Source organism: Centruroides sculpturatus, unplaced genomic scaffold, assembly GCF_000671375.1.
Source record: "Centruroides sculpturatus isolate CEXI.00-Female unplaced genomic scaffold, Cexi_2.0 scaffold1610, whole genome shotgun sequence".
NCBI lineage: Eukaryota > Metazoa > Arthropoda > Arachnida > Scorpiones > Buthidae > Centruroides > Centruroides sculpturatus.
Window position 1 is genome coordinate 12,956 of NW_019385734.1, and position 23,741 is coordinate 36,696.

At 30.4% G+C, this 23,741-nt stretch overlaps 2 protein-coding genes across 2 annotated transcripts in view; one reads left to right on the forward strand and one right to left on the reverse strand.

Moving 5' to 3' along the window:
* LOC111641645 overlaps window positions 1-8,094 on the forward strand; it is a 15,660-nt gene extending 7,566 nt beyond the window's left edge. The window contains exon 3 of the mRNA XM_023387846.1: window positions 2,539-8,094. Within this exon, the coding sequence (XP_023243614.1) occupies window positions 2,539-3,575 (1,037 nt within the window). The 3' untranslated portion in view covers window positions 3,576-8,094. The remainder of the gene's footprint in view (window positions 1-2,538) is intronic.
* A 4,220-nt stretch (window positions 8,095-12,314) lies between these two features.
* The window catches only part of LOC111641643 (tudor domain-containing protein 7-like), a 35,115-nt gene continuing 23,688 nt past the window's right edge, over window positions 12,315-23,741 (reverse strand). The window contains exons 5-7 of the mRNA XM_023387845.1: window positions 23,068-23,181; window positions 18,082-18,199; window positions 12,315-13,069 (exon numbers count right to left, since the gene is read on the reverse strand). Of these exons, the coding sequence (XP_023243613.1) occupies window positions 12,834-13,069; window positions 18,082-18,199; window positions 23,068-23,181 (468 nt within the window). The 3' untranslated portion in view covers window positions 12,315-12,833. The remainder of the gene's footprint in view (window positions 13,070-18,081; window positions 18,200-23,067; window positions 23,182-23,741) is intronic.

The window sequence follows — 23,741 nt, forward strand, 5'->3', positions numbered from 1 at the left end:
AGGAAATTTATAAAGATCTTTTAACTAGAAGCAAGCAATCTAAAATTACATACACTTTTTGCAAAAGGTAAAGCATGAATCTGAAAATAATGCAGAAAAATGCTCAGAGGATAACGATAACTTGCCAAAATTAAAACGCTCTCGGTTAATAGTGCTTTTAGTGATGACAAAGAAAACATTGTTTAATTTATATTAATATGTATCACTTAAGAAAATTTTAATAAAGATATTTAACTTAATTATGAAAATATAGTAGCATGTTTTTTAATTTTTGGAACCTAACCCCCCTTTTTGTACTAGTTCTTTGATTCGCATAACACGGCAATTTTTTGGAACGTAACTACCGTATTATGCAGGGGTTACCTGTAATATTGAATACAGTCTGTGTCTGATATACATTTGACTGGACCCTTGCTCTATATATAAACATTTAGTCAGAAAGTTCCTGGAGTGGGTATCATAACTTTGAAAATATACATCTGAGATGTCTTTAATTGCTGTTTCCTTCAAAATATGCCCCTCCTCTCATCACATACTTCTGCCAACATGACTACAGCAATTGGAATGTATCCTGTATACCTTCTTTTGCAACATCTCAGCTTCTTTCACTTTGTTGGCAAACTGTAATTGTTAACCTCTGTACATTTTGATGTTGATGAAGACAAGATCATGACTTTATGGAGGATTCACTATTTGGCATCTTTTTATCCATTTTAGCACTTCCAGATACAGCTTTTTGTTGATTTTATGGAAATTGGGGATAAATTTTGTAGTGAACAATGCCTTTCACATGAATTTCAGTCAGCTTGGAATTTCTTTGCTTTATGTAATGATGAAGGGAGTGCCATTTTGTCCAAGGTTAATCAAATTCCCATAAAAATCTATGGTATATCGATAATTGGTTAACAAACAATTCTGATAGCAAACAAAGTCTTGGAATGGATTATGTTCGTTAACCGATCACCACTGTATTTCTCATAACACTTTTTTAAGAGCTATCAAACAATGGACTACTACCAATCATTTTAAGTAGTGGGGGTTAATGGCTTGCACTGCTTTAAACTTCTGATTTAAAGCAGAGCAAACCATTTTTGCCTAGCAAAGTAAAAATTGCTTGGCTTTTGACAGGAATTATGTTCATTTTTTGACTATCAAAGAATGGACTAGTTGGCATTGTGACCTGGCTTCAGTCACTTTAAGAAAACATCTATGCTGACTGAAACGTTCCTCCTTGGCTTCTTGCCACTTTTACAGATTTGTCAAGGAGACTCCTCTGTGTGTCATTTGTGCATGTGCAGATCTCTGCTTGGGTTGACTCATTCTTCTAGATTCTATTCTGTCATGCCCCAGTGGCATCCCTTGGAGGTTGTTGTTTTTTTTTTTTTTTAGAGAGATCATACTTTCAAAATAATTTCTCATTGGATACTCGATGGATCTTTTAGGTCCAAAGGTATTTAGCTTAAAATACCCCACCTGCACAATAACAAGAGCATGGAGCATCTTGACTGAATTGTGGGTGACAATTTTCATTTTTCCCCTTCCCAAATTGCATATATATTCATATAACATTTTTGGCAAAAATATCCTACTTCTCAGAGATATTTCAAAGAAAATGTAATTTTTTTTTTATCAGTTAATGGATTGATTGAAATACACACATTTCTCATTTTACACATTTTCCATTTACAAGATATATATAAAAAATTTTTCCTTTATGTACAGTATCAAAAGAAACTTCATTCTTCTCTTTTCTACACACATTTCTCATTTTACACATTTTCCATTTACAAGATATATATAAAAAATTTTTCCTTTATGTACAGTATCAAAAGAAACTTCATTCTTCTCTTTTCTAGAAAACTATGAAATTTACAATATGATAGATATATCTAAGCATTTTCTGGAATTCTCAGATTAAAAAATCCAGCAACAAGTTGCTTAACTTTCCTGGCAACATTTAAAATTACATGTGACACTATCTGTTATGATATTTTATTTTTAATTATTATAAAATGACAAAAAGCTTAATTTTGAAGGCAGAGATGAGTTTTATTTTTAAAAAAATTGTAAATATTAATAATGAGTAAAATTGTCATTAAGTCCAACATACTCAAGATATGGCACAGGACCTCTTCTATCTTTAACCATAGCACAAACCCCTAATACACAAACCTCCCTGCAAAATTTCAGAAATTTTTGACAAAAAGCACAGGAATTAGTATGTTTCAAAGAGGGTGAATAAAATTGTGCCCCTATACACAAACAAACAAACATCCATACAGAAAAAAATCCCCAAATTTTTTTTGCATTTTGTGACATTTCAAGGTCTCCTGAGTCCAAAAATGTAAAAATCTCATGTGGGATCATTTTTTTTTTTTTACTGATTGCCATACTTTCCCTCTGTTATATATAACAGAGCCGAGAAAGTAAAAATGAATCTAAGAATTCCTGAGAATCTGTTAATACATTCTTACTGTATATGTATGTGAGTATCATATAACTTAACACTACTAATTGCATTTTAATTAAATTTTATAGATATAAGTCAACAACAATTTTCAGTCGATTCATATGGAGGCAGACGTCAGTCCTTAGATTCGCAACTCAGTGTCCAGATCAGTGAACAAGAATGGATCGCACATGCATTGGCTCGTCATCAACGAAGAAAAACTCGGAGAGAAAGAGAACATTTAATTCGCACTCGCAATCGTATTTTTCCATGGATTCCCAATAGAAGAGGAAGCGATACTTCTCAGCAGAGTGTCGTCACTCGGGGTATGACTTCTGAAAAAGTAATGATTACCAAAGCGACTAGTACAGGTGACTTGACACAAGGAGTTCTTTTTCATCGTCCCACAACTTCCTTATTTATTACTCGTCCACTTGTTCAGAAACAGACAATTAATCCCCCATTCACACATGGCATGACAGATAATTCACATAAAGGAAATATAAATTCACAGACAAAAACACCAGTTGACTCTCGACGTAACAATGTCCCTAACTCTATATTTCAACCAATCGGAATGCCACTTTATCATTCAACTTATGATGTAGCGTCATCTCATGTAAATGTTTATGGAGATGTATTTATACCACAAAAACTCAGTACTTGCACTTATCTTCCTGGCAGCATGGGTTATCCGGAATATACTTATTTACCCATGAGCTATTTTGCTGACACCAATATTAATTTAAATCACGAACCTCTGATCCCTCTTAATCCCATGGTGGACACATCGAGTGAAGTCGAGTATCTACCAATAAGAATCTCAGACACATCTGATTTTTACACGGATGGAGATTATCTTTCGCCAGACGAAACTCAAATTTTATCTGCTCAAAGACTAGTACAGAAACATCAATTGACTGAATACATTGCACCATTTCCTCGGGAATTTCAACATCCAAATGGCGACAACTTTCGGAATGGTCAGTCAATAAAGAGATCATCAATGAATGTGGAAAAAAAGCCAAGCTTGCAAGACATAGCAGAACTTTCTGAAAGGGGGTCTTCTGCTCCAAGGTCCACTTCCGTCCATCCTATCTCTCAAACTCCCCATCAGTCAAAATAGATACTTCATAAAACTTTATTTATAATTTTGTTTTTTTTTTAAATCTTAATTTATACTTGACAGTTAATTTACATAATCAAAAAATTAGATCAAAAGTCATACAAGTGAACTTTAGAATTACTACTGAATTTTTGATGCCTTAATTCTTTTTAACATTTAGCATATTATTATTACAAGGGCTATTTTTTAAATAAGGTCCGTTTTTTAATAAGAAGAAAAATACTGTAAATATCATTAAAATATTTTTTTTCCATATTCTACATACTTTTATCTACTTTTCTACATAATTTCCATTTTTGTTCAAACATTTGTCATACCGCTCAAAAATTTTTAAAAATTCCAACTTCAAAGAAATCTGCCGCTGGAAACATTAGGCCACGCTGCTTGTCTTGTATGGCACGGTGGAGTTTGCTCAAGGTCACAATAAGCATCAGAATTGATTGTTAGTGGACTTTATGTCAAGACACACAACAAAGTCCCTTTCCTGTCCCAAAAGACAGTTACCATGATCTTTTGTGCTGAAATCGAATAACAGATCGTATCTTAGTCGGTGGGTGACTCAATTTTCTTAAACATTACAGACTTCTACAGTTCAGCACACAGACAGACGATACGGCTACAAATGGCATCTAAACACGCGCAAAGCATGCTGAAAGCATATGCTCATGCACACTGCTGCAATCATGCATCATTCTCACTCTCATTCACAAACAGACCTTATTTAAAAAATAGCCCTCATATATTCAGTGCCTAAACCAGATTTATGTCATTGAATAATTTCATTGGAATCACAACTGTGTAAGAAAATAATTTTTTTTCACAATTACCAAAGACAATACTTTGTTTGCATGTACAATTGATACAATATTTTTAGACTAAAAATTCTTATTTTTCAATTGTGACCAAAATAAATTTCGTTTGACAATCAAAGAACAATACATGTAATAATAAGTACATTAACTATAGAATACTCCAGATCAACCTGTAGTGGGACTCATTCCCAAAACTTGTACTAACCATGCAGATGCATTACCACTTATTTTTGCTAGTTTTTAACTTGAAACAAGTAAAAGCCAGATTTCTTCAGGCTATATTTGGTTAAAAAGTTTGGACTTTACCATTATATGTATTGGGTTCCATATTTCAATCAATTTTGATCTTCTGCACACCAAGGTCAACTTATATTGCAAGCATAACCTAAAAATCTCGAGATTGCCATAAATTTCGGCATTAAGAATTTAAAAACCAATCAGAATCAAATTATTTTTAAATAGATATTTTGGATGCAGTTTTAACAAGCCATTTAACTAATACATCAAATTATTAATAAATAAGATTTTTATTATTTTTTCAATTATCAGATTTTTGTTACAGACCTTTTTGAGTTGCACTTTTGTTCATTTAAATTACAAGTGGAAACCATTTGTTCTGTTTGATAACAAACTTACATTTTAAAATATTCTAAACATTTAAGTTTGGATTGTTACTAACTCATAAAGTCCATCTTATAAACAAAGCATTGACAAATATACGGAACAGAATGGAATCACACCACAAAAGATTTTCTCTAATAGAACTCCACCTGAAGAAGGACCTAAGGTGGACTGAAAACATTCATGGTATATTAAAAATATTTGAAAAGCTTCATAAAGTTAATGTGATATATATATTTGTTACTAACTATCTGAAATTCTTTTGAAGTTTTCATATTTGACAAAAAATTATCATCCTGTTTATTATTATGCCAAAATTATAGGATTCAGATTAAATATAATCTCTCTCACACATTGGCATTAAAGAGGTTTAAAATGATCTGATACTTGATAATATTGTAAGATATATCTGAAAATGCTGTCGCTGCACAAGCAGTGTGATGATGATTTTGTCGTCATCATAATGAAATTTCAATTATTATTTGCATAAATGAATATAATAATAGGTTTTTTAATATGATTATCATTATTATATAGATAGAGAACATCAGCATATTAAAATTTTTAACATAAGCAAATGTCAGAACATTATTTATAAACAGGAGAGAGAAAAAGCATGGAAAATTTATTTACTTAACAAAGTCTAGTCTATAGTTTACAAATCTGTTAGGTAGAATGGTTGCAAATAATTAACATCCATTTATACATTCAATTTTTTAAAAGTTAAATTAGTTTATGCAAAATCAAACCGGGGCAGCAATACTAGCTTTTGCAGAAAATTTATTGCATATTTTACTTACTTGATAGAAAATTTAATTTCAAGTAAGGAAAAAGTCTCACTTTATAATTTGTTTGCTAAAAATTACACACACGTTGCATAGCTTGCACCAGAATTACTGACAAAATTTTCCAACCTGTTTTCAAATTCTACAAAAATTTAATCATCATTTTCATATCAAAAACTTTTTGTTTTGTTTGTAATTCAATCAGACACTCTCATTGCATGCATTTGCCACTAAATATCGAGAGAAAAAATTCCAACCCTTCATAATTACAGATTTTGTAAGGTATCAATCATAACTTCATTCCAATTTTTTAAAAAAAGCATTTACTTAAACAGTATTACAAAATTCAAATTGTCTTATTTGGTTTTATCATCATCAAATACATAAAAAATTATGAAGTCTATACAAAATTTTTATATGTACTTTATGCAATTTGTTATGATAAAAAGAATGTTACAATACTTTATGTATATATTCAAGTAAAAATATATTTTGTATTGTTGCTTATTATTGTAATATTTCAAAATTAATGTGTAGTAATGGCTGGATAAATTTTTATATTAATTGTATTTTGCAAAACAGTTGAAAGTAATAAATTGAAAATAACATTTCTACAAGAATTAGTTGAAAACTTTTTTTTTAACAGAACTTTTGCAACTATTCTAAAATGAAAAATTAAAATTTGAATCTAAGATTAATGTGGGTCACCGGAGGTACAACTTCATCCTACCTCTTTTAGTCTGCAACAGTTTGGTGAAACTGCCCACTTGTCAGTGGATGGCTTGTCTATTTTTTTCTATCCCGAAGGGTCAGGATTCTTTTTGTCAGGTCGAGTGGAGGAGATGAGAGGGGTTGGCAATAAACGAGTAAAGGACACAATTTAACAACAAAACAAAAATTTTATTAGACAACAACTTAGATAACATACCTAACATCGAGATTCTATCAACCTTACCTGCAGATATGGGTGGGTGCACGCTGAGAGAGAGTTTACAATATGCGTTTCATACCTCTAGGGTCGCTTGTACTGAATCGACGTAACTTAGATTGGGAGAGATTCGTCTGGAGCTATCTGCGAGTTGGGTTCAAACTCGTCATCCTTTCTTACCGTCTACACTCTCAGGAACAAATCTTCTTTCTGGCCTTTGACTCCCCCTTTGTCCCGGTGTTCGATCTATTTATCTCCTTGATCATGTTATCATTTTTCGCTAATCACGAATTTTTTCGTTTATTTCCTCGTGACTCATTTACGAGTTCTGGAGAAAAAGGAAGTATGTTCATCCTCTGGTACAAATTTGACAATATTTTGAAAGAGGAGAAAAAAATGGAAGATTTTTTTTCATTTCTATTCATCCCAACCCTCACATTAAGCAGTCTGTTGAGTTGTTAGTACCCTGATCAGTAATGATGAGTACAACATCAAAATCAATTTCTTCTAACTTTTTAATGTAACTGTAAAGTAGTACTTTGATTTTTTCAGCTGGCATAGATGAATGAGTTAAAGCCAATGGTTTGCTTAAAATTGTTATTTATTTCCCTGATGACAAATGATGGTGATATGGGAATCAACATAGTTGTAAAGTCAACGCTATAGCATTTTTGATATCATGCTTTAAAGTTATTTTTAGTGCAACTTATTCATGCACAAAGCAACAATTTTGATTCAGGCACCATTAGTTGAATTTTGTGTTTAAATATATCAAACAGCTCATTGTAAAAACCTGGCTGAACAGAAATATTTTGTTTGTTGCTGCAAGGTACTTCTGGCAGGTAGTGAAAATATCTCTCACTTAAAACAATAACTTTCTGGAATTTGAAAGTATAAAGCTAAAGGAAAATTAAGCATTTCTTTTGTCCACAAGTTTATTGTGATCTCCTAGCTCTATTTGTATTGATAAAAATATTTTTAGATTCCCAGCATGAGAAGTTTTGTGATATGTATTTTGTTAGTTGCTCCTTATCAATTAATTGTTTTTAGGTACAGATGCTTTAGCTTTGCTAATTGTTTCTGCAGCTGGGAAATTTTCTTTGATTTTCAATTTCAGTTAACAATTCTTCTGCATTAATGTTACTTTTCCTGGAGACATTGAGGAACCTGGGGTTACACTGTTCATATGTTTAGTCATGATTGTTTCAGGAGTTGCTGATGTTGTGCTGAAGCTGGGAACTGTTGCACCTACTGTGAATTCTGTATAAGTTTCCAGCCCAACAAACTGAATTGCAACTGAGCTAGAAGGTCTAATAACTGTTGAAGAGGGTAGAACTAGAATACAATCATTATATTTCATATACATAAGAGATTTACTATTACACTTTTAAAATTAAATCCTTTGCCTTTTAAGTACACATAGCAAATGATTTTTATTGTCAAAAAATTATGACAATATAAATCATTTGCTATGTGTACTTAAAATGCAAAGGATTTAATTTTAAAAGTATAATAGTAAATCTCTTACTTTTATGTGTTGTGAATATAATACAAAAATTGTCAAAAAATAGTACTTCTCTTCCTTGAAGACAGTGCCAGATCATCAGATTTCCTGTTGACTGCAGGAGCTAAAAGTTTTTGAGGGTTCGGGACATCAAATATTGTTGGAACTGCTTTCCAGATTAACCGATTTCTTCTTTTCATTGTTCATAAACATTTGATCAACACATAAGGAAGTTCAAAAAATTGATGCTTATTTTTGAATACTTTATGGCAGCACAGTGCTGTGAAGAATGTGTCTTTCTTCTTGGCTGTTTCTGCAGCTACACTTCTGTTGCTTCTTTTGAAGAGTACTTGTACACTGGTAAATACAATATGCACCTAAATATAAGTACTGAAATGACAACAAGGTAATATTGTTTGTCTTTTCATCTGCGAGTTTATTTCTCCTGAAAGAAAGTAACACACACACACTATTAGCATGTAGATTTACCATGGATGGGTAATGTAAGTCCTTTTCACTACTGGGAATGCAGGCGTCTGGAGTTATGCCCCATTGACAAACACATATGCACATTTGAGATGCGAGAGTTTCAGTACTGTATATTTTGGTGCATAATGTATATATAAATAATATATACACTAATTTCTCTCTTTTTAATCTTCCTGTTCTGCAGTTTAATACACTCAATTTCCAGCTCAAATCTCCTTATGTATGTACAATGTAAGATTTTGCAAATCTAGCAGGACAAAAGTAAAAAATAACACAACATATTCCTTTTAAAAATAAAGCTGATACATCAAACAAGCCATCCACAAAAAATTGCAATGCAATACGGCCTGCTTGTATTATTAACCACTGTTCAAAAATCACTTTCAACTTAATTAATTGAAGAGAGTGCTGGAACAGAGACAGTCGCTTTCTAAAGTTCGGTTGCAAAATTAAATCTTTTCTTGGTAATTCACCAAATCACCACAGAACATTTACAACAGTGTATGTAATTTAAATTTGTAAATGGTTTCTCAAACATTTAGATTTATAACAAAATACCACCTCTCTATATTGACAAGTTAATCAGAAATTAATTACAATTAACAATTGTAACAGACTGCCAAAAGTTTTGTATAACTTAATACATAGAGATTTTATATTTTTTTTATAGTATTGAAGATCTATAGACATTGTACAATGAAATTTTCAATGCAATAAAATGCTTTTTTGCAAAATAATGAACTTTTTACAGGTACTGTCACAAAAGTGTTGAGACAAGAATTATATGAAATGTTGAAAAACAATATATGATGATGAAATAGGGCAACCCAAAAATACTAAATTTGCCAAGCAGCATCAAAAGATACAAATAATTTTAAAATGGTTTGACAATGTAATAGTCAAACCATTGTTCATTGTTCAGTGATGTTCAGACATTTACTTGGGGTTTATCTACTCTATATATGCAAATAAGATTGATGGAATGTGTTTTATATATTGGATGTACAAAAATGGCAGTGTCCTATGCCTGAAGAAAAACAAAATGTCACAACTAGAAAGAAATAATAAACAGATTTAAGTCAGAAACAGGACTATTATTGGACACTCCAAAGCAAGGAGGAGGAAATACTAACAATGGCAACAGTGTTAGATTTTTTTTAAATGCTGATGTGGCTTCTAATGTAACAAGTTGATCAGTTATTAATTGAACAATATCATGTAATATTACGCACTTTGACCTGTGGATACAAGATAAATATATCTGCCTTTAAAGTGTATTGTGATGAGACTGCAAATTTGAATGTTTGTACAATTGGTATCCAATGCCAGTTACTCTCCACAAGATACTTATACATGGTCCATAAGTAATATAAAACTTTCTGCTTCCAATTGGACAGATGTCTGAAGAAGCATAGGAGTCTCGCCATAAGGAACTCTGAAACTGTGTCTAGAATATGCAAGTGTCAAGAATCCACCAAATAAAGATTTACTACATAATCTTTTGATAACGTTAGACCTAGTAATTACATCTACAAGAAGAAAACAAGAAAAGCATGCAAGAGTAGTTATTAATCCTGAGGAAATGAAGCTGATACTGGCTCCAAATATCCAAACAGCAGCAGCAACAAACACACAAATAAATGATACTCATTAGAAAGAGAATCACTATCAATTCTGATGATAGAAATAGTTCTGATAAAACATAGTATGTAGTGTATAAAATTACATTTCTTTTAAGCTTTATTCTAATTATTGTAAATATATTTTGATTACAATTAAATTATTCCATTCTTAATTAATTAATATAGTTTTGTCCTGCTGGTTTTGCAAAATCTTATGCAAAATTTCAAGCTACTATGACAAAATAATAAGTGGATGTTAATTAGTAGGCTTATACAATAAAGATGCTCTGTCTTTAACTAATTTAAAATAAGGCTTAATAAATCTTAAAATGTTTTTACCAAATGACGATCGATCAAAGTTATTTACATGAATCAATTTTTTTTCTTTTTTTAAATAAAACCACAAAAAATTCATACAATTCTTACTTAAATTATAAAATCTTTGCTAAATTTATAATAAAAATGGATAAGTGCATATTTCCACATCAATAAATTACTTAAGAATAGTAATTTTGTACTTATTTGCTTTTATGAATTGCAGTTGATTTTGTCAGCTGTGTGTCATCCAACGAGCTAGAATACAAGTGTATACTACATAGAGTAGCTGTGACATTAGATACTTTGTACTATCGACCGCCATTTTACTTTAAGTCAAAACATTGAAGTCTCTACCAGGTGTTGGGGAGGATTGTCACTTTAGATTTAGATGAGAAAAATAGATTCTAGATTTGAGATTTAGGCAATTAGATAAGTGATATAAATCTAGATTGATTCGTCTCAAATTTAGCTATTTCTAGATTTTATTTAATTATTATAAAGAAGGTAAGATCAGAGTTTAAAGTGGTAAATGTAGTACTTAACCCTCAATATACCAATATTTTTATAATCTAAGTACAAACCAGGTCTTATTTTTCTCTCAGTCATATGACTGTTTGTTTATTGTGTACTCAAGTCAATTTCACCCATACCATACTCAATACCAGGGCTGTGGAGTCAGTAAAAAATCACTTGACTACGACTCCTGATAATTTTAGTAGGCCGACTCTGACAAAATTAAAAACCAAGTCATTTTATGGGGGAAGACATGCTCATAGGGGGTACCCTTCTCTGAACTCTAAAAGGAGCCCCAGGCATTTACCCAAATACTTTTATAGTTAGTATTTTTAACATTTAACTTACATTAATATTTATTTGTATAAAAAAATTNAAATTCTCTTATTCGTTGCCTGAAGAAGACAATTTTGTATTTGTCAAAAGTGCTTATTATTCTTAATTTTATATTAAAAACCTATTTAATGCCAACAAACACTAAGAATTTCAACTCATCTGGACTGCCAAAATAAGAAAATCATATCACTAGTGGTTAGTGATCTTAAAAGAAATTAAAAAAATTAACAAACCCTGCCTATTATGGAAAGAAGACCATTGCATAACTAGAAAATTTATAAAACCCTTATTTGCTGCACCCAGTAATCATCCTTTTTTTTCACCAAGTGCCTGAAATTTCTGAGAAATTCCACTTATTAGTTAGGACTGGTTTTTTTATTAAGAAAGTCTTCCACAGTGTGAAGATTACAGAAACATCATTTTTTTTTTCTCAGAATCTCAAGACAAGAGGAACTAGAAAGGCTCTCATTAAATCAGAATCTGTGATATAGCAGAAGGCATTATAACTGGCAAGTGGCATATCAGTTTTATCTGAACTTTCAATTCAAATCTTACTCTAAATTGAACTTGAGATGGTGAATACAACCACAAGAAACTAGAGTTTAAGTCATTTTAGTTCTTCAGAAATGGAACCCATTGCTTCTGATCTAAAAATGTTGAACCCCATTTCTCATACATCATGCAAAATGGACATGAAGAATGAGATATAGGTTTTTGGCTATCAAATGAAGAAAAGACAAGGATACATTATCAATTAATTACAAATATTTATTTATTTATACATATCTGTACATTATTCTTTATTGACAATGATTTGTAATAATTTTTGAATTTTTTCCCATTTCTTTAATTATATTTAAATGAAAATAAATCAATTTCACAAAAATTGGAAAAGTGACATTTTCATGAGTAAAGAATATTTTGCATAAATAAAAACTAGCATCTGCAATGAATTCACATTTTAACTTATTTACTTATAAGAAAATGAACTGTAGATATTATTTTAATTGGCTTAACTTATGATGAAGTAGTCTTATTGGGAACATTCAGTTATTATTTCAAAAAACAAATTCTAAAATATTTAAAGAGAAAAGCAGAGTTATAAGAACAATAAAATTTACTACTAAGATATTTAATATTTGAGTGCATATATATATTATGTATTTACATTTATTTCTCCACATACACTCTTAAATATCAATATTAGAAGTGGCAACTTTTTGATATTTCCTTAATTATTGTTGGAGCAAAGTTAAATATACAATAGTATTTGAAAATAACTGAAATCATCACAAAGTGAATTCTTCTACAATGCATACTTAAAGGCAAACTACCTTTGAAACACAAGCTTTACTATTCCAGCATCATGCAAAAGTTTATCAATATATATGTCTCTATCAGGATGAGAGGTATCTATTAAACACAAACTTAACTTTTCTCCCACAAAACCAGTATTGTTGTCTGGCATCTTCTTCTTTATCACGGAAACAAATTCCTTACCTTCCACCATCTTTTGAAATTGCATACAATGCATTGGATTCCAATCTTTCTCACGGGGTTCAACACCTTAAAAAATAATTATAATGATAATAAGTAGAGTATTTCTTACTATTCATATCAAGCAAAAAAATTTTTTTACTAATTCAAAATCAAAGATTATATGTATGAAATGGATGTTGAAACTAAACTTTTATTTTTAAAATTTTCATAAAAATGAAACATTTTTTTTATTCTTTAATAAGCTTGTTTCTTCTTCTGTCAGTTTATTTGCATTTTGGAAAAGGAAGGACTTCCTGAAAGTCATGACCTCTCTCTTTCAAAGGCACATAATTGCATAAATTACAATATTTCGCAAAGGAACAATATTAATTTCTAATGTTTTTTCAAATTTATATAAGTAACAAAAACAAACCCTAATACTGTAAACAGGTAATAAGCTTAACTGAATGAACTATTATAATTAATCCAAACAATAAGAACAAATTGTTAAAACCTAATACATGTAAACTTTCCATTGCACTAAACAGATACTAGGGGACACTACAGTCACTCCTCACTTAGCAACCTAATTGTACAAATGGAACTTAATTATTAAGTGAAGTGGTCAATAAATGGGAAAACTTAATTGCTTTTATTTATTCTGGATAAAGAAAAGATTTAATAGAAACTTCAACTTGATAATTTTGTTTTAATTTGCATCATTTAGATATTACAGAACATAAAAATACAATCAGCAAAAATTATAAAAATGAAGTACGAAAAAAAAAAACTAAAAGTTCATTGATTAAAAAAAAAGACTTTCAGATTAATATTTTAGTCATCAAATCATTCAAATAGAGTGCACATTAAAGAACAAATTTATAAACAAATATGTAGTGTTCCTATTCACATTTTTTTTTTTAAATTCCATGACTTTTCCTGCCCAACTTTGCACAAATTTCCTGACCCATACATCCCTTATTGTATGGTAGATTAAGAAAATAAAACAACAATTTTTGATCAATTGAGCTACAATTTTTTAATTTAAAATATATGCTCTCCACCTCAAATTAGTAGTGTCTTGCCCCTGTACATCATACTTTTCTGTTAGCAATAGAGTCATGCAGGCCATCTGTCTAACTCCTTTCAGGGGGGAAAATTTTTCTGTTAAAATAACAAGGCTCCTGGTTTTCACTGGAAGTTTGTATATAGTTAATTGGGGCTTCATGCACCTAATTTTTCCATATGTGGTTTCAGCTTTCATCTATCTTTGTTCTTGAGATTAAGGAAAGATGGACAGACAGATGGATGACAATGGGAATTTATAGATCTATAATTTTTTTTTTCAAATTGCAACCCAAAAATTACTTTAAAAAGTTATTCAGACTTTCATGACTTTTGATTTACCCTGTATAATGATGAAATATTATGGAATTAATGCTATTAATAATACAGATTTAAAAAAAAAAGGTTGAAAGAACACTTGATGCATTATGTACATTAAAGTAAAAAAAAACTGTCTTATCGTGTTAAAATAAAAAAAATTACTTAATAAAAAAAACATGCCAATACTTTTGATAGTATATTGTCATCATCTCCAGGGAAATGTACTATCAATATATCAAAATTAAATAATAAAATATATTTGGGATATAAAATATAATTTGTAATATTCCAAAGTTGTTAAATTTGAAATGTAAATGGACATATTAATTTTTTAATCAATTATTTTTATTATATTAACACTATATAACTGAAATAATTAATTAAAAAATAGAGTTAAAATAACAAAAGTTCTTGATTAAAATTTTGGATGTAGGTATTTTACATACACCAAAATTCAAAATAATAGCAAATACCAGACCAAATATCTGGCATAAAATCACCATTCACAACTGAGTAAACTTGATAAAAGCAGCAACCAAAACCCAGCAGAAAAAGTAACAGAGCTAAAGTTTTTGCCAGTGTTAAATGGGCATCTTCAGGCTAAATGACCCTACAGCTGTTAAAATGGTGGGATTGCCATACAAATGTCAAGAGGAAAGGTAATGTAAAAAAGAGAGAGAGAAGAAGATAATTTGTACAACATCTTCCATGCAGGAGGGAGGAATCTACATCATGAAAGTTAATAGTAGTTTTTTTTGGGTGACCTTGTAAAGTTGCTCTAAATATCTTTGAGTGGAACTATATATGAAATGTGCACAGTTGAAATGCATATCTATGTCAGGGTTGGAGGCAAAGATGGCTAAAGCAGTGTTGGTTAATGGAATTCCAATGCTCTTTGAGGTAGGTGTTTACAGGGCACGTAGCACCTACATATTCCAAGTAATGGTTAGTTCTGTGATCTGTAACGGGGAATAGTATATATGCCCAGTTGGATATGCATGTCTAGATCTGTTACTTTTTTCTGCTGGTTTTGGTTTTGGTTGCTGCTTTTATCAAATATCTGGGTTTCAGAAAATGGAATTACCAGAAAACTGACTATTTTTGAAATTTGCCAGGGAATTTTATGGCGGTTTTGTAAACTTATATCCTCAAAAATTGTACTAAGGTCAATTTTCTTTACAAATTTTCAGTCCTTAATAGATTACTGTTTATCAATCTTGGCAATGTCAGTCCCTTCTTTATTAAACAAAGTTATTAAACAAATTTTGCCATCTTATGTACAGTAATAATGCTGATGTCACAAGAGTCAGACTGGGACTACCTAATTTCAAAGAAAGAGTTAAGTACAAAGGATATTTTTTAAGTAAGGTGCATTTTTTAATAAGAAGAAAAATACTGTAAATATCATTTCCCATATTCTACATACTTTTATCTACTTTTCTACATAATTTCCATTTTTGTTCAAACATTTGTCATACCGCTCAACAATTTTTTGAATTCCGGCTTCAAAGAAATCTGCCGCCTGTGAAAAAGCCGAATCCATGACTGCAGTTTTCACTTCATCATGGTTGAACCATTGGCCACCAAAAAACTCCTTTAGGTATCGAAACAAACGAAAATCACTGGATGCAAGATCTGGCCTGTAAGGCAGTTGTTCCAATCCAAAAGAACTGATTAGAGCTTGTGTTTGTGCAGAAACATGTAGCCTTGCATTGTCATGGAGCAACATTACACAGGAAGACAGTAGACCATGCTGCTTGTTTTGTATGGCATGCTAGAATTTTCTCAAGGTCACACAATATCCATCAAAATTGATTGTTGTGCCTCTTGGCATAAAATCCACTAACAAAATCCCTTTCCTGTCCCAAAAGACAGTTACCATAATTTTCTGTACTGAAATGGACTGTTCGGCTTTCACTTTGGTTGGTGAAGATGTATGTCCCATTCCATTGACTGTTGCTTGGACTCAGGAGTCATGTGAGACACCCAAGTCTCAACTCCTGTAACGATGTGGTCCAACAATTCATCTCCTTCATGATCATATCAAGTCAAAAACGATAAAGCATTGCCCAATCTTTTTGTTTTGTTATTGTCAGAAAGCAGTCTTGGAACCCACCAAGAACACAATTTTCGATAATTCAGTTTCTCCAAAACAATGGTATACAAAACTGATCTTGAAACCTGTGTAAATTCAATTGGTAACATTGAAATCATGAATCATTGGTCCTCTCAAATTTTGTTATCCACATCAAAAACCAAATACAGTAGAGCATTGATTATCCGACTCAATTGGGGACTGGGGTTGGTCGGATAACCGAAAAGTATGAAAAAATCCATTATTAGTGTAGTATATTATTATATCCCATGTAATTAGTATATTAGTATATTGCTGTTAACCTACTTCACGTTGAATTTTCCTCCATGTTAAGCCTATCAAATTTTTTAAAAAATAATAATCGTCGCTATTGTATCGTTAAAAATTAGAAAATTAAGCTTCATTTAAATATTGGCTCCCTTTCATGGTTGATCCAGTGTTGCCAGCTAAAACATGTAAAAATAATATTAAAGTAGCCAAGACATAGCCAAATATTGTAGCGCCACATCACTAGCAGACATTTGAATTTGCCGACTAGAACACGGTCTGTTAACTGAGGTGACGGTTAATCGGGGGGTTGGATAATCGATGCTCCACTGTATTCAGAAATCAGAGAAGGTCGGCCAGGGCATGGCTCATCATGCACATTAACCTGCCTGTCCTTGAACATTCTCACCCACTTTCGAATTTTACTGTCACTCATAACATTATCACCATAAACTTCATAAATCTGACAGTGAATTTCTGCTGCTGCCAAGTTTCTTGCACTCAAGAATCAAATAACAGATCATATCTCACAGTCGGCAGGCAACTCAATTTTCTTAAACATAAACTTTTATAGCACATCACACAGACAGACAATACTGCTGCAAATGGTGTTTAAATGTGCGCAAAGCATGCTCAGAGCAGATGCACATATGTACTGCTGTGATCACGCATCCTTCTCACTCTCATTCACAAACAGATCGTATTTAAAAAATAGCCCTTGTATCTCAACCGAATTTTAATCTATAAATATTTTAATAGTGTAATATACAATTACTGGCTCAGGTTGAAAGTTCCCTCCAGAACAACTAAATCCTAATCATGTCTACATACCCCTTTTTATCGATTAGCATTAAGTCATAGATCCTTTGTTTATCGCTCCATTATACGTTGCCTATTAAACATCACCTTCATCAAGATTTTACAAAATACAGTAGAGCATTGATTATCCGAAACAATTCGGGACTGGGGTTGTTTGGCTAACTGATTTTTTGGATAACAGATCATGTATGAGAAAATATATTAACCTATCCAATGTTGAAATTTTTCTGCGTCGAACGTTCGTCAATGTCAAGCCTAACAAAAATTTTTTTTAAATAATAATCGTGGCTATTGTATTGTTAAAAATTTATTTATTTATTTTGAACAAACAAANATCTCAGAATCAAAAATATGTTCTACACAGGCAGTCATACAAGCAGCCTATATTTTACAACTGTATTACACCATTTGTTATACTGAATCTATATTTTTACATTTATTATTGAATGAAAGTATGTAAAATTTTAACTGAATTTCCTGAAACAGTCTGAAATAGTACAAATCAATTCAATAAAGTTAATTTAAATATTACCATATAATTCTGCAGGGATAGCTTGATAAGGAAAACAACGGAAATATTTCCATAATGGTTGCAAATCTGTTAACCCAATTAATTGAAATCCACCATAATCAACAAAGTAAACAGAGACCTGCAATAAATATCATATTAATGAAATTATATCTTAATTAATTAAACATATTGTAAAATGTTATATGTTAATATCATAACAGCTGAAGTGATAGAAAACTATAATTATTATAAAATCTTAAAAATTTTTCTAATAAATGTGAATAATAGAGCTATCATCATTGTCCACCTAAGTTGCATTAATGTATAGATATATGAGTGACAAGAACAAACAAGAATAACCTTTGCATATGTTTTACACAATGTGCATGAACCAAAGCTTTAAAAGAGGATAGCAGCAAGAACAAACAAATTTGAGTTTTCTGTTCTCATTGCTGAAATCTTTAATTTGTAATTAATAAAAGTAATTAATATTTTTAAATAAAATTATTAGTTATAGTAATTACTATAACAACAAATATATTACTATAAATGATAACTAATCACTATTAAAAAAAATATAAATAAATAAAAATTTAAGTACTAAATAGTAATTCCTTTCTTTCTGGCTATTATCATAAAGTGTCAAATTAATATTTAGCCTATATATTTAGCACTATTTACAATGATTTACTGTATGGTACAGAGAGGAATACAGCAAACTGCATTTGTCATAAACTACAAAGACAACCATTCATACCATTAAATGCAGTGCAAATTTTAATTTTTCTAATGTTCTCAGTCATTTTAAACATCCTTCCTCAGAATAAGAAACAATTATAATTTAAAAATAATAACAAGAACTGTCCTCTGGAACAATTTGCATTTTGAATCTTAATGCTTTAGAGTCTCAACTGTACCCATTGGACTTATACATAGAATTTTTATCCTGAGGAAGGGTGTTTAGAACAATCAAAAATGTTTGAAAAATTTAAATTCACACTGTATTTAAAAGTACGAATGGTAGTTTTTGTAGTGTTTCTTCTCTGTGTTGCTCACAGCATTACTATAAACATAACCATATACAGTATAACAGTATATATATATGTGTGTGTGTGGGGACTATAGATGGCTAGATGGCTGGGCATCAAACAGTGTAGAAAGAATATGAAGAGCTTCTTATGACATATAATGAAGTATATTTTAATACAATACAGAAAACATTACAAAACGACGAACACTAAACAAATAATCTTGATACTAATTATTAAACGGATATTAATCGTCGTGAAAAGGACGTGCCGTTCGTGCTACATCGCTGCTCTCCTTTTTTTTTTTTTTTGCTCTAACAGTCTGTCTTTTTTCCCGCCTGCACACAACATCGGACTCGACCAAGTCATGTCAACATGGGGGACAGGCATGACACACAGACAGACATATATATATGTCTTTCAGTCTCAGCAAAATGTTTTTTATATATTCTTTTTATTCACTTTTACATAATTAAATGCAATTCACAATTATATGTACTAAACGTTAGTCCTTTTGATACTTTTTTGAACTGTATGTAATGATCAAATTTTAATAACCACTTGTCATATTTTATAATTTGGTTAGTACATAACTTTCCTTGGGCTAAAAGTATGACAAAAAGTGAGTCATTTAGTGAATCATTTTGCCTTATTTCACTTGAGAATTTTCATGAGGAAAATTATTGAAATTTTTCAACTTATGGTGAAATGAAGACACAAACTGATAAATTTACTTAATGTTCATAATATTACGCAATTGTGAAGTTAATTTTTGTCTTCAACTACAAATTGCAAATTATTACTAAAAGAAAAAGATCCCTCACTTTAAGATCAGATCATAATTTACACAAAATGGAAGAAAATCCTGATCTGACCAAAAACAGTCAGCAGACAGCTAAAAAGATAATTTTGCATCATACATTATCTTAGCATAAGTAGCCAATTTGATGTTTTGCAAATGCTGGTACAAGATCTCAGAATCAAAAATATGTTCTACACAGGCAGTCATACAGACCTACAATGTATCCTATTTATGTGACTCTCCAAACAAAAGCAAAAATTTTCCTCCATGAATGCAAAATGCTTCAGGAGAAGCCTTACAATGAAAACAAAAATGTATTTGAATTTAAGGCATCAAGTTGGTTCTAAGATTTTTCAAGACTGCCGCAGTATCAAAGAACTGCATGATTATCATTGCTTTTAATTTACTTGCAAAATTGGAAAAGTGACCATCAAAATTTCTAAAAAGTATAGAGTAGCTGATGTTTAAAATTCAGATAAATCAGAATTGTTTAGCAATCTGTTAACAAAACTCACTCAACACAGAACACGAATCTTTGCAAAAAAAAGTGTTTAATCATTTCAATTAGATGTAATTGCTGATGGAAGTAACAGGTTTCAGTCTATTTTAATTTTAAAAATTTTAAATCATACTGTTTTAAAAAGCATAAAAAACATTTTCCACTGACTAAAATGGAAAAAACTTAGATAACAGTAAAAATTATTGAGATACCTTGAGCATTAAGTAACTCAACTCTCAAAGAAGGAAAAAATTCTGCTTTCTTTTTGAAAAAAACTGAATTGCTTATATATCCAAAAATTATTTTTACATAGAAATTGAATGTTTTTCTCCCAATACAACACAGAAATTACAGTCATGCTATTTAAGAATAATAAACAATATTAAAAGTGAAGTCATTTTTGTGCCATGCACAGTTAAATGTGACTGAGTGAAGAATCTTGTCATGGATTCAAGTATGGAGCAATGAGTGATGATAAATTTCTGCTGTAGAGTTGGTAAAACTGCAATGCAAACAGCTTAACTGATGATTAAGGCAACAAAGCAATAATTCAATATTTTCTGATACTATGCATGGTTTTGTGATGAATGAGAAGACACTAAAAATAACCCTAAGAGTAGTTGCACTAGTGAGTGTCAAAATGAAGATGTGATTGACAGGATTCAACAACTGCTGATTGCAAATTGTCACCTGTCACTAAGAATGATAGCAGATGTAAGTGTCGGCAAAGACTGTGGATAATCACCATGGAAGATTTGAAGAAAAAAAGCTTTGTGCATGATTCATTCCATTTTCTGTGACTGAAAAGCAGAAAGAGCAACAAATTGCCACATGCAGAAGTTTTGACTGAAACAGATGGTGCTTAAGCCAACTCTCTTTATTCATTACATTTGGCCAGTGTTGAATTACTTTGTATTCCCTAAAATGAAGTACCAACCAAAGGAGCATCATTTTGACTTGATTTCTGACATACAAGCAAATATGATGAGAGAACTAAAGTTTATTCTAGTTGTCGAGTTCAGCAGTGGAATACAGAAACTATATAACTGTGCCAAGTACAATGCATAGATTTATGAGGGATATATCTTTAAGGAGAAATAATACACATGTTATTTCCTTCATGTATTTATTTTATATTAAATTAGTCCTAAAACTTTGACATACACTGTGTATAAACAAAATTCCTTACATTAAACTTATAGTTTACAATTTTTCTTCCATAATGACTGAAGAAAAAATAGTCCAAGCATACAGTCCACTGACAGCAGCAAACATGACAATGAATCAATATTAAAAACACTAACATTATTTGATATTCTAGTTTTTTCAATGTTATTAAGCACTATCTTTTTTTCAAAGGAACACTTGTGTGAACATGTTAGTCATTTTTATTGTTTGATTTTAAAGACTTAATTAAACAAGATAAAATATGCAATTATGTTTTTGTGAAAATTTTAGTACAAGAAGTTGAGATATAAAAAAGTTCTAGTTTTTCAACTAACCTAAAAATCTAGTATTAAAATAGAAATAATAAATAAATAATTCAATTTTGTAACATATTCACAATTTATATTTTAAATAAAAATGTTAAAATTAAAGATGAATTCATTCAACTTCTTCTCCCTTCAAATAAACTTCTGACAAATATAATTCTGATTTATACATATCTTAGTTATTATTCCTGGGTTACACACACCTCAAATTTTTATCAATTTGTATTAACAAAAACAGTTACCAAAATGATGTAAAAAGGTTACTAAATATTTAGTGTTTTATTATGAATATGGCTAGAATAGAATATTCAGACTATCTAAAAATGTTTACAATGTTTTTAAAATACTTAATTGTGTTATTTATAGTATAGTATAAATACAAGGTATTCGCTTCAAATGTCCCTAGTTTTAAACTGTTCTGCAAAATCCATTTATTTAGATATGTGAATATAATGTGTTGGAGAATCTTATTTAATAATCCCAATTTCATGAACATGTGCTTGAAAGTGCCACAGCCACTGTAGCTACATGGTCTAGATTGCTGGGCACCATATTTTAAGTCTGCCCAATCACCCATTATCATCTTTGAACTTTTTCTTTCTGGACATGTCAAGGATCACGTGTATGATACCAAAGTGCCAGACACGAAAGCCACAAATATAAGAATCACGAACGTCATTAACAGTGTAACTAACATGCTGGGCTCAGTTGTTGGCTAAAATCAAGTACAGACCAGATAAGCATGAAGAGTATATGTGGAAATATACTGATTTAATGCAGTAACTAACTAATTCAGATGTACTTTCTATTACCATTTGTCTACAGTACTATACTCATGTTACTTATCCAAAAATTAATCCATAATGTTAGGAACATTCAAGAAAAATACCCTATATAATATGGTATAGCATAATTATGTTGCTAACCTACAATAATAATGTGATAGAAACACAAATCTACTACTAGAAAAAATAACTTTAATCATTATAAAACTATTTGTGTGTTAAAGTTATTTTTTTCATTCATTTTTCTTAATATATAAGTCATAATTTCATATTGTATATTTTACAATAATTACTACTAAGAGGTAAATTTTTCTTTGTTATTTTAATCTCCTTCTAAGTATTAATTATTGTATAGCTGTTTAATCTTAATTTAACAAATTCTCTATGTTTTATGGCTTACCATATCTTCACTAATTATATCGCTGACCCATACTCTCTTCCATTCGTCATTATATTTTCCAGCATAAAACTGACCTCTCTTTAATAAGCAATCATCCATATCAATAGTATTTTCCTACAATAAATCAATAAATGTTTAGATTTCTTAAATGTTTTATTTAATCAAGAGAACATTTATTCAAAAAACATACATTCCTTCAAAGAAAAAAGCAAATAATTGAAAAAATTTCAAGCAAAATTAAAAAAAATGCATTGTAAATATTTTAAATTTCATTATAATGTAGGTTTTATTTGACACTTTTAATAAATAAGCAAAAGAAAAGACAAACTCAAGTGAGAAAAACAAACTCAAAGAGTATTGTAAAGAAAATACTGTAAGGTCTCGTTTTATGCGGTGGATACGTTCTACAGAAAAGCGCATATAAAAAATTTGCATAAAAAAAGACTTTACTTGCCTTGAAAAAGTAGGGTTATGTTCCGTAATTTTCTAAAATCACATAAAACCAAAACAACCAGTTAAAATTAACTTAAAACCGCATAAAAAAGTTTGCAGAAATTAAAAGAAATAGACTGCTTAATAAATTACTTTGAATGTCTGAAAGAAATTCATATAAAAGCTTAAAATAAACTTGTATTCAAACTTAATTCAGTTTATTTTATTGAAAAGTAATATAG